This window comes from Trichomycterus rosablanca, chromosome 13, assembly GCF_030014385.1.
Source record: "Trichomycterus rosablanca isolate fTriRos1 chromosome 13, fTriRos1.hap1, whole genome shotgun sequence".
Classification (NCBI taxonomy): Eukaryota; Metazoa; Chordata; class Actinopteri; order Siluriformes; family Trichomycteridae; genus Trichomycterus; species Trichomycterus rosablanca.
In genome coordinates this window covers 36,895,963-36,908,386 of record NC_086000.1, presented here as the reverse complement: position 1 = coordinate 36,908,386, position 12,424 = coordinate 36,895,963, and the positions used below count along the sequence as shown (strand labels likewise).

At 41.5% G+C, this 12,424-nt stretch overlaps 1 protein-coding gene across 1 annotated transcript in view; it reads left to right on the top strand.

Annotated features, from left to right (window-relative positions):
- The window catches only part of lck (LCK proto-oncogene, Src family tyrosine kinase), a 50,597-nt gene that overhangs the window by 37,126 nt on the left and 1,047 nt on the right, over window positions 1-12,424 (top strand). Inside the window, exons 10-12 of the mRNA XM_063006769.1 lie at window positions 5,087-5,163; window positions 8,307-8,460; window positions 11,604-11,735. Coding sequence (XP_062862839.1) covers window positions 5,087-5,163; window positions 8,307-8,460; window positions 11,604-11,735 — 363 coding nt within the window. The remainder of the gene's footprint in view (window positions 1-5,086; window positions 5,164-8,306; window positions 8,461-11,603; window positions 11,736-12,424) is intronic.

The following is a 12,424-nucleotide window of genomic DNA, read 5'->3' as shown; positions in this document are numbered from 1 at the left end:
TAACCCTCAATTGCTTAGACTGTATACTGTAACTGTAATGTAAGTCGCTTTGGATAAAGGCGTCTGCTAAATGCTGAAAATGTAAACGAAAATTTCGACAAAAGAGTGCGTATGTGCCAGCAAAGCCGTGGAGGCCATTTACCCGATATGCTATTCCATACATAACCCTATACTGTATACTTTATGAATCAATTAAAAATTTACAATTTTTAATTAAAAAACTGTGTTCTCTATCAAAATTACTTCTTGTGTGAATTTTGGGACACTCTTTAGGAGGATATTAGACCCCAAAAAGGAGGGCATCAGACCCCCAAAAAAAGGAGGGCATCAGACCCCAAAAAGGAGGGCATTAAAACCCTAAAAATAGGAGGATATTAGACCCCAAAAAGGAGAACATCAGACCACAAAAATGAGGACATCAGACCCGAAAATGAAGGGCATCAGACCCCCCAAAAAAGGAGGGCATCAGACCTCAAAAAGGAGAACATCAGACCACAAAAATGAGGACATCAGACCCGAAAATGAAGGGCATCAGACCCCCCAAAAAAGGAGGTTGTCAAACCCCAAAATGGAGGGCATCAGACCCCAAAAAATAAGAGGACTCCAATTAACCTGACTGCATGTTTTTGGACTGTGGGAAAAAACCGGAGCTCCCGGAGGAAACCCACACAGACACGGGGAGAACATGCAAACTACACACAGAAAGGACCCGGACTGCTCCACCTGGGAATCGAACCCAAGACCTTCTTGCTGTGAGGCGACAGTGCTACCCACCGAGCCACAGAGCCAAAACATGACATTAAAATCCTAATAAATAAATAAATACCCAGTAAAGTAGCGTGTACGGTAATGCATGTATTTCCGGCTTTGCCGTGACCTTCAGTGATCCGTGCGGCACGACGCAGCACCAGCATGCTAACACACCGTACAGGTCGTCATGCATAACACAACACGCCGTTCTGCTCCCAAACAAAAGCTCCTTCAGAGCGGCGGCGATGTGATCATCGTTTGTTTTGATCGTACAATCGCTGCTGTTGTTAGGAAGCACTTTCACCGGCGGTTTCTCTCTTCATATCGACAAAAGGCTTTTAAAAAACAACAGTCCTCCAAACAGCTCCAAACATCTCCAAACAGCACTTTATAAGAACGTATGCAGGACAAAATAAATTAAAGATAATATTTAAGATTTAAAATGTTTTTATACACTGATCAGCCATAACATTAAAACCACCTCCTTGTTTCTACACTCACTGTCCATTTTATCAGCTCCACTTATCATGTAGAAGCACTTTGTAGTTCTACAATTACTGACTGTAGTCCATCTGTTTCTCTGCATGGTTTGTTAGCCCCCTTTCATGCTGTTCTTCAATGGTCAGGACCCCCACAGAGCAGGTATTATTTAGGTGGTGGATGATTCTCAGCACTGAAGTGACACTGACATGCTGGTGGTGTGCTAGTGTGTGTTGTGCTGGTATGAGTGGATCAGACACAGCTGCGCTGCTGGACTGAGAATAGTCCACCAACCAAACAAATATCCAGCCAACAGCGCCCCGTGGGCAGCGACCTGTGACCACTGCAAAGTGCTTGAAAACACAATAATGCAGTGGGTCCACCAGACCCGCAAAAAGGGTCTGAGTAACAACACTATGAACCATACAAGGGTTAAACTACAACAGAATTGTTCCACTTGGACGGGTTTTGGAAAACAGAATTACCCTGAACTTGACCTACAACCTGTTATCCAACACCGTAAAGATAAAATAAACATGCACCAGCTCCTCCAAGTGCTTTTTACTGAGGTCTTTTCCTCAGTCCTCCTAAAGGAAGTTCCTGAGTACAGAGCGATTCCTCTTATTCCAGCAAAACAGCTCAGAACGGCGAGGTCGTGCAACATCATAACTGATCATGGGATTTCCTGAGAATGTTCTGTTTTCTGCGGCTATTTCTGAGCTTTTATCAAATCTGGAACTATTCTGGTAACAAGAAGTCGTTTGTTTTTATCAGCTGTACATGTTAAATCGAAGGCGGTCACATATTTTGGCTTCTGACGTCCGTCGTTATGCTTTTATGGCGACCGGACGTCTTATGACGCATTTAACCCCCCCAAATTCAATCAGGTTTTATTTGGTAAGGTAAGGTAAGGTTAGACACACTATCAGCATGTATTATCATTAGTTACGTGGGACAATTATATATATATACAGTGGGGTCAAAAAGTATTTAGTCAGCTACTGATTGTGCAGGTTCTCCTACTTAGAAAGATGAGAGAGGTCTGTAATTTTCATCATAGCTACACTTCAACTATGAGAGACAAAATGAGAAAAAAAAAATCCAGGAAATCACATTGTAGGATTTTTAAAGAATTTATTTGTAAATTATGGTGGAAAATAAGTATTTGGTCAATAACAAAAGTTCAACTCAATACTTTGTAACATGACCTTTGTTAGCAATGACAGAGGTGAAACGTTTCCTGTAAGTCTTCACCAGGTTTGCACACACTGTAGCTGCTATTTTGGCCCATTCCTCCATGCAGATCTCCTCTAGAGCAGTGATGTTTTGGGGCTGTCGCTGGGCAACACGGACTCCACAAATTTTCTATGGGGTTGAGGTCTGGAGACTGGCTAGGCCACTCCAGGACCTTGAAATGCTTTTTACGGAGCCACTCCTTCGTTGCCTGAGCGGTGTGTTTGGGATCATTGTCATGCTGGAAGACCCAGCCACGTTCCATCTTCAATGCTCTCACTGATGGAAGGAGGTTTTGGCTTAAAATCTCACGATACACGACCCCGTTCATTTTTCCCTTAACACGGATCAGTCGTCCTGTCCCCTTTGCAGAAAAACAGCCCCAAAGCATGATGTTTCCACCCCCAAGCTTCACAGTAGGTATGGTGTTCTTGGGTTCTTCTTCTTCCTCCAAACACGACGAGTTGAGTTTTTACCAAAAAGTTCCATTTTGGTTTCATCTGACCACATGATATTCTCCCAATCCTCTTCTGGATCATCCATATGCTCTCTGGCAAACTTTAGACGGGCCTGGACATGTACTGGCTTAAGCAGGGGGACACGCCTGGCTGATGGTAGCCTTTGTTACTTTGGTCCCAGCTCTCTGCAGGTCATTCATCAGGTCCCTCCGTGTAGTTCTGGGATTTTTGCTCCCCATTCTCATGATCATTTTGACCCCACGGGATGAGATCTTGACCCCAAGGGAGGTTATCAATGGTCTTGTATGTCTTCCGTTTTCTTACAATTGCTCCCACAGTTGATTTATTCACACCAACCTGCTTGCCTATTGTAGATTCACTCTTCCCAGCCTGGTGCAGGTCTACAATTTTCTTCCTGGTGTCCTTCGACAGCTCTTTGGTCTTGGCCATGGTTGAGTTTGGAGTCTGACTGTTTGAGGCTGTGGACAGGTGTCTTTTATACAGATAACGAGGTCAAACAGGTGCCATTAATACAGGTAACGAGTGGAGGACAGAAGAGCTTCTTAAAGAAGAAGTTACAGGTCTGTGAGAGCCAGAAATCTTGCTTGTTTGTTATTGACCAAATACTTATTTTCCACCATAATTTACAAATAAATTCTTTAAAAATCCTACAATGTGATTTCCTGGATTTTTTTTTCTCATTTTGTCTCTCATAGTTGAAGTGTAGCTATGATGAAAATTACAGACCTCTCTCATCTTTCTAAGTAGGAGAACTTGCACAATCAGTGGCTGACTAAATACTTTTTGACCCCACTGTATATATATATACCCGCAACGCACACAATGTGTAAATGTTCCAGCCAGCTTCCGGTGTAGTGATGAAGCGTCGCTCCCTACTCCCTACACAGTCTGAAGTTCACTTCATTTGAACATTTTCGTTACCTTTGGATCAGAATCTCACTTAAAATGGTGGAATACCCTACGTAGTGCACTTCACAGGAACAGCCGGGGTGAATGGAACGCTCCTACAGAATTGGCGCTGATAATTGAAAGAACCGCTTTCTGAACCAATCAGAGCTTCTGATTGTAATTGTTAGTAAGAAATGCTGTTATTTGCATTTATTCAGTTTGCGTCACACAGATGACGTGGTAATGAAACGCTCGATCGGCTTTCTAACGACTTCCTGTTTTACTTCACCACCGGGAAAAGTTTGGAGGTTTTTAATTATAAGCACATTTACAAAATAACGGATTCTGTTCCTAATGGGACGCACGCTTATAAATGTAATAGCATCTGGAAGAACAGAAGCTAAGGTAAGCAGCGGTTATGATGGTTTTTGCTGTGTTTGGGATTTTGGCCGCTGTGCCGTGATTTATCGAGCGCTTTTGTTCTGTAATGAAAACAAAACGTATCAGTTGAAGCTTTTAACTGGAACCTTCTTGTTACAGAAATTACATTAATTTACACGATGAGGAGGAAAGTAAAGACACGAAGTAAAACGGCTAAATACACTCGCTAATCTGTTGTTGTTTTTATTTGAACTTACAGATTATTTCTTTATTTCTACGCTACATTTCCAATATATGTTTTGACTCGGACTCTAGTCTAAAGACTCGTGACTTGACTCGGACTCTAGTTAAAAACTCGTGACTCAACTCGTACTCGTATTTTGTGACTTGTGAACATCTCTGGGACACAGTAAACTAGCTTGGCTTTTTCAGATCAGAGAAATGCTACTAATGCTATGTTGATGTTTATTTTATTTATTGAGGTTTACATGGTTGTATTATTATAATTAATATATAAAGAATCATGCTAAATTGCAGGTCTGTTTTTGATGTGGTCTGATGCAGAAGTGTCGTATTGTACCTGCACTGGTATCAAATTTTGGTATCATGAAAACTGCAGATCTAAGCAAAACCACTTTAAATTGTGGGCTGTTAGCAGGAACCACAAAAACATCATGAGGCACAATCAGCATTTTCCTCTCTTGGCAAATATAAATGTTGTTTTTCCTCTATTATTTGTGTCCCTCAAGAATCAATTCTTGGCCCTATTTAGTTTTTACAGATTTTTGGAAATGTGATGTGTATGACACTAGCTGATATTTCTATGTGTCTAGATATAAAAGTTAACGTACATATTTTTTTGGATTTAATTTCAGGCAGCCTGGTGGATTTTCTGAAGACCGCAGAGGGAGCGAGTCTGCAGATAAACACCCTGATTGATATGGCCTCACAGGCAAGTCAGCTTTGCTTCTCTAGTGTACATACTGATCATCCATAACATTAAAACCACCTGTTTTTATCAGCTCCACTTACCATATAGAAGCACTTTGTAGTTCTACAATTACTGACTGTAGTCCATCAATTTCTCTACATATTTTCTGACCTGCTTTCATGCTGTTCTTCAATGGTTTTAATGTTATGGCTGATCGGTGTATAAAAATAGGAAATGCACATCAGGTTCAGAAGTATTTGCCACGCCCAGCACTAACACCAAGTTTACAGAACGTTTCATGTGAAGGTTCTTGTTACTTTAAACATCCATTAACTGAGTTTTACCCATGCTACACCTCCGTACACACCGTTGTCTTAAAAACAAAACTGCACCCACATCTAAACTTTATGTCAAATCTTTGCTGAGCAGCCTGCTTCAGTCAGCATTTCACAATGAGGGCGTGGCATTTCCGTGAAAGAGGCATCACCAACGTCCTCTCTAGATATCACCTACGCTGCCAGAGATGCATATCTCTCCTTCAGTCTTTAGGAACTTATCTTCACCATCGCAAGCATCATGTTGCACCTGCCGGCAGGTTATATGCTCACTTTCATGAAAACAACTGTAAACCTGGCACTGTTGGCATAAACAAAATACCAGCACACTTACTGGCTTTCTTTCTTTTGATTGTGGTTGGCCTGGGAGCCAAGGAAACTCTTGCAGTCAGTAGTATCTCAGTAGTACCATCACATCCACCACAGGTTGGCCCTGAGAATCATGATCATGAAGGATTGAGAGCTTTGGGCCTCAAGAAAGCAGGGGTAGGACCTTAAGAGACTTAAGTCGGCACAGTAGGATATTGTAAACCTACCACAGAATGGCAAAAGTAGAAGCTTATGTGGCTCATGATGGTGAGGGTATGAGGTTGTGGGTTACAAGGTGGCATCAAGAAAGCAGGAGTAGCATCCTGAGAGACTTAAGGCGGCACAGTAGGATACTGTGAACCTAAATGTCTTAGAATTCCAGAGTAGCAGCCTGTGGGACCTTAGGATGTCAGAGGAAGGACCTTTTAGGTCTCAGGATGGCAGAATAGGAGATGATGGGCTTTGGAATAAGAGGAGGAGTACCTTGTGGATCTCAGGATGGCAGAAGTATGACCTTGCAGAGCTCAGGATGGCACAGATAGAAATGTTGGTCCTGGGATGGCATAAGTAAGATCCTTTAGACTAGAAGTTGTTTTGGGTTGTCAGTTTATGGCACTCCAGATGGCTAAATGGGGATTGTGGGCCTTCTGAGGGTCATGATGACACAGCAGGAACGTGTGGGTCTTAAAAAGTGGTAGTACGACCATGTGGGACTTAAGATAGAAGAAACAATACCTTGTAAGTCATTTTTAAGAGTTTTAATGCCAGTAGGAACTTGTGGTTCTCCAGATTGCAGAAGTTATTGTTCTGATGGCATGACTAGGAACTTGTGGGTCTGATGTACACTGATCAGCCATAACATTAAAACCTTGTTTCTACACTCACTGTCCATTTTATCAGCTCCACTTACCATATAGAAGCTCTTTGTAGTTCTACAATTACTGACTGTAGTCCATCTGTTTCTCTACATACCTTTTTAACCTGCTTTTACTCTGTTCTTCAATGGTCAGAACCCCCACAGGACCACCACAGAGCAGGTATTATTTAGGTGGTGGATCATTCTCAGCACTGCAGTGACACTGACATGGTGGTGGTGTGTTAGTGTGTGTTGTGCTGGTATGAGTGGATCAGACACAGCAGTGCTGCTGGAGGTGTCCACTTACTGTCCACTCTATTAGACACTCCTACCTAGTTGGTCCACCTTGTAGATGTAAAGTCAGAGACGATCGCTCATCTATTGCTGCTGTTTGAGTCGGTCATCTTCTAGACCTTCTAGACCCCACGGGGCGCTGTTGGCTGGATGTTTTTGGTTGGTGGACGATTCTCAGTGCAGCAGTGACAGTGAGGTGTTAAAAAACTCCAGCATCGCTGCTGTGTCTGATCCACTCATACCAGCACAACACACACTAACACACCACCACCATGTCAGTGTAACTGCAGTGCTGAGAATCATCCACCACCTAAATAATACCTGCTTTGGTCCTGTGGGGGTCCTGACCATTGAAGAACAGGGTGAAAAGGGGTAACAAAGCATGTAGAGAAACAGATGGACTACAGTCAGTAATTTTAGTTTTAACATGACGTGTTGATAAAATTAGAATTCCCAAGAATGGCATTAGAATGGCTTGGAGTTGCAGAATTGCAAGCGTTGAAGGTTTTGGGCATTATTGTGGTACAGCAGATGCTTGTGTCTTCAGACGGAAAGAATTAGGAGCTGGTAAGCAACAGAACGGCAAAAATAGAAGCTTGTATTGCTCATAATGGTGAGCGTATGAGGTTGTGGGTTACAAGGTGGCATCAAGATGTGAGTTTCATAATGGCAGGAATAAAAATAGGTGCCGGCCACAGAATGGCAAAATTAGAAGCTGGTGTGGCTCATGATGGTGAGCAAAGTGGCATAGAGATGCGAGTTTTATAATGGCAGGAATAAGAAAAGGTGCTGGTGGCCAATAAAGGAGTTGGACGTCTTAGGATGGCACTGTGGAAGTCAGATTTATTTTACAATAGACATTGCCTCAAAGCAACTTTACAGCATCCAGGACCAACAGATCAAAAACCCCTATTGAGCAAGCCAAGGGTGACAAGTGTCAAGGAAAAACTCCTTAATATTACATGAAGAAACCTCAAGAGGAACCAGACTCAATAATAATGTGCCAACAATGCTGCTCCTGCTAGATGTGACAGCAACCTGCCGTGTTTGCACTGAAAATTTCCAGAACTTACTATTGACTGCAGACTGAACTGAATAATGATGTTTTAGACGTCTGGATGGCATTGTAGAAGCTTTTAAGCTTAGAGAGTTACCGTATGTAGTCACTGAAAGTTGACATGGTCAAAAGTCAAACATAAGGAAGCTGGAATTTCCCAGATCTCTAAAATAAAACCCCATACCTAATGCATTACTTCACTACAGACTGAGGAACATCTCACCTCACATGCCCACACACACCAAAACAAAACAAAACAAAACAGCGCTGCTGGTGTAAAGCTCTATTCCTAAAGTCCTGCTACCCCCTGCAGGTGGCTGATGGGATGGCCTACATCGAGATGAAGAACTACATCCACAGAGACCTGAGAGCTGCCAACATACTGGTGTCTGACGAGCTCATCTGCAAGATCGCAGACTTCGGCCTGGCACGGCTCATCGAGAACAACGAATACACAGCCAGAGAGGGTAAGACATCAAAACCAAACCATCACACATGGAATTAATAACTGGTGACTCCATGTGAACATCAGAACATCACACCACACCAGCTCTGTGGTTGGTACAGAAAGTTCACTGACAGATGGAGATAACACACAGATGCGGTACTAAATACCTTAAAGAGGACATAAAACATTAGATAAAATGAGTCTCTAAAAATACAAGACAAATTCCTGCACCTGCCTTTAAGGGGATGCTACCAAACAACCCAGTATGGCGCCACCATGTGGCCAATAGTTGCGAGTGCAACAGATCATAAGGTAAACCAAAAAAGCTGACGAATGTCAGAAACTCCATATGTTCCGGGGATTTCTGTACAATTCTTCTACCAAAAGGCATCCTTGCCGCTAAATGAACTATCAGCACAAAAAGCAACATCTAAGAAGCAAAAGAATCACTGTGTTGTTCAAATATTTATTTGTTTGAAGCAGTAAATTACAATTAACCACGTGTGTCCACTACAATGGACATCATGCATTCTATGGTGTATTTCAGCTACTAAATGCATATTATGGTGAAAATACACCTCAAGTTTGATTTCTTTTGCAAACCACATCATTTTAATAGTATGAGATGAATATCTTTGTGATTATATACTGAAGAGAATCACAAGGTGTTCTATGTACCGTTTGTACCTACTGTATATGAGATGTACTGAGATCAGATTTGGGCCTGGAACCTACTGGCCTCAGCTCAAGGAAGCAAAAAATGCACACAGATGCCAAGATGCTCCATACACATAATGGACCAAGTACATCTCAAAATGTCTTGTGCCTTTGTGTTTGTTTGTTTATTAGGATTTTAATGTCATGTTTTATACTGTGGCGCCGGCGAGCAGGAAGGATAGCGTCAGGGCCGCGAGTGAGCTGCCTTTGGCAGTTCATTCAGTGGTTTAGGGTCAGACACCCATTCATACACACATACATTCATACAACAGACAAACATATAAGCTATTTACCCAACCCTCACCGCAGCCACCCTATTCCCAACACCAGGATACACGGCCACGGTGAGCTTAGACACCACTGCCGCAAGGCTTTCTGGGTAAAGCCTGTGCCGACGCTACATTCATTGGTTACATTCATGACAGGAACAGCTAGTAACTCATTACACAAGATCCATCATTTAGTGTCTCCAATTTACCTCACTTGCACGTCTTTGGACTGTGGGAGGAAACCGGAGCACCCGGAGGAAACCCACGCAGACACGGGGAGAACATACAAACTCCACACAGAAAGGACCCGGACCGCCCCACCTGGGGATCGAACCCAGGACCTTCTTGCTGTGAGGCGACAGTGTTACCCACTGTGCCACCGTGCCGCCCTGTGCCATATTGTAAATAGATTTTACATACAAACCAATTGGACTGTTCATGTTTTTTCATAACCGGTCCAGTACATGTTAAAACATGATAACAATTGTTGAACATCATAAAAAAAATTTATATTCAATTCCACTAAAACAAGGGTAACGTTGGTCTAAAGCCTAAAGATTTCTCTTTATGAGTAATAAATTTGACATATAGAAAAAGCTTCCACAAATGTGTAACATTAATTGGTTTAAACAGCAGCATCTCCACATAAGCTACATCAACTTTCAACATTAACAAGTTGTGAAATAACTAAATGAACTGGATATACTATATCTTGTGTAGAATTTTGAAGTGAATATCCTTAGCTTTGTTAGGCATACATGTGTGCTTATTCAATTTACAAGCAACTGAGATTTAACATCACCACCAGGCTCCACTAAAGTCAAATAACTCTTCACAAGCTGGACCAGGAACAGGAAAATCATATTTAGTCATAAATTGCTCGTATACTTTTCAAACAAGTGTAGCCTAGCGCGTGTGACGTCACAATGTGGGTTGTCATGGAAAACCAACTATGTTAACTAATATGTTAACTAATAGCCCTTACCTTAACTTCTGTTCTTCAAAACGATCCAAACCAAGTTTAGATCAGTGTGTTGTTCCATTAGTAATATAACCCATTGTTTGCAAAGGCGTGTAAACTCAAACTCCACAGCAAAACGATTTTCTTGGGTATATTTGAGCTTATGTTGTTTAAAATGAGACCAAATTTATATAAAAATCACAAGATTCAAGGGTACACTGTGATATATTGCTTGTGTGTGTGTGTGTGTGTGTGTGTGTGTGTGTGTGTGTGTGTGTGTGTGTGTGTGTGTTTGTACTCGCTTGTCTCGGTTCGGTGCCACGATTTCAAAGATACCCAAGAATACAGTTCAGTGATTCGATTCCAAAAATGATTCATTTGAATGATTCATCCCGAGAGTGATTCATCTCGTTTTTCTGTGCTTCTCTCGAGTTTGTATTTGTGCTGGGTTGTATGGGGTGTGTATGGTGGGGGTTTCTGTGGAGATCACTGTATTGATTATGAGGGGTGTGCCTGTCCATTGCTGTTCAGCAGTCTGATGGCTCGGGGGAATGTTCTCCCCGTGTCTGCGTGGGTTTCCTCCGGGAGCTCCGGTTTCCTCCCACAGTCCAAAGACGTGCAAGTGAGGTGAATTGTAGACACAAAATTGTCCATGACTGTGTTCGATATTAAAACTTGTGAACTGATGAATCTTGTGTAATGAGTAACTACCGTTCCTGTCATGAATGTAAACAAAGTGTAAAACATGACGTTAAAATCCTGATAAACAAACAAACAAACACAAATTCCGCTGCCATGTTAAGTAGAATGAAGGATTCACAATAGCACAGACATCAGTTGCTTTTCTTGTAGATGTTTCCATGTATAAGGATGCTATTGTGGATATTGATGCTGTTGTACTCAAGAGCAGTCTTAGGAACACTAAAATGAGCTCTAGCACCTTACATGTTTCCTCCAATCACCAGAAATCACTCAAGACAAGAAGGTTAATAGCTGTTCTAAAGCCGAAGCTTGGTCCTTCTGTTTATCTCTCTCTACTTTAACGTATTTTAATATAATGTTACAGTTTTTGGTTACCTGCTGAAGATCAACATGAGCGGTGCAGAAGAACTTGATGTCAGGAGTGCTGTATTAACATGAATGAAATAACCAGTGAGTTCAGTATTAAGTTGTAATGCTAAACACGACTAACATTTTGTTTTTCTTTCCCCAAAGGTGCGAAGTTTCCCATCAAATGGACGGCTCCAGAAGCCATCAACTATGGCACCTTCTCTATCAAATCAGATGTCTGGTCTTTCGGTGTCCTGCTCACCGAAATCGTCACCTATGGAAGAATTCCTTATCCAGGTATTTAAAAGAACACACTATACGGCCCAAAGTATTTGGACACCTGACCATCACCTTTTCGGACATCCCATTTCATAAACAACTGATATAAAGCTCTATAAAGAAATCAGTCGGTTCTGGGAGCGGCGTCGAGTTTTAAAGACGTTGAGTTTCAAGCTATTTTTTCCCTTAAGGATGTTTGGGGAACCTGTTAATGCGTCCATGGTCCCGTGGAGCTGCAGATATTTTAGTCTCATGTAAAATAATGAGGTTGTTTTTGAAACTTAAACAATGAAAATAACACAAATATAATATAAACACACTGAAATAGCATAAAAGCTGCACTTTAGTTTTACTTCTTTATTGTTATTCCAACATCAATCTTTAATCATTAGCCAATTGATTAATCTATCCACCCTTCATATTTTATCTATTCATAGTTGATTACGCATCCATCAGTTTGTTAATCCATGCATTTATTTAGCCAATTACATTCAGACATCCAATTTTATTCATTAGTCTAATTCATCAGTCCATCCAGGCATTCAATCTCATCCATCCATCCTTCACTTTTACTCATTTATAGGGATGTAGCGATACACTCTACCCACGATGCGATGCGATTCATGATACGATTTTTTCCCGAACAAAATTAAATTGAATACAAATTATGACAAAGTTTCCTTTTATTATTTGTCTTAAAAAAATAA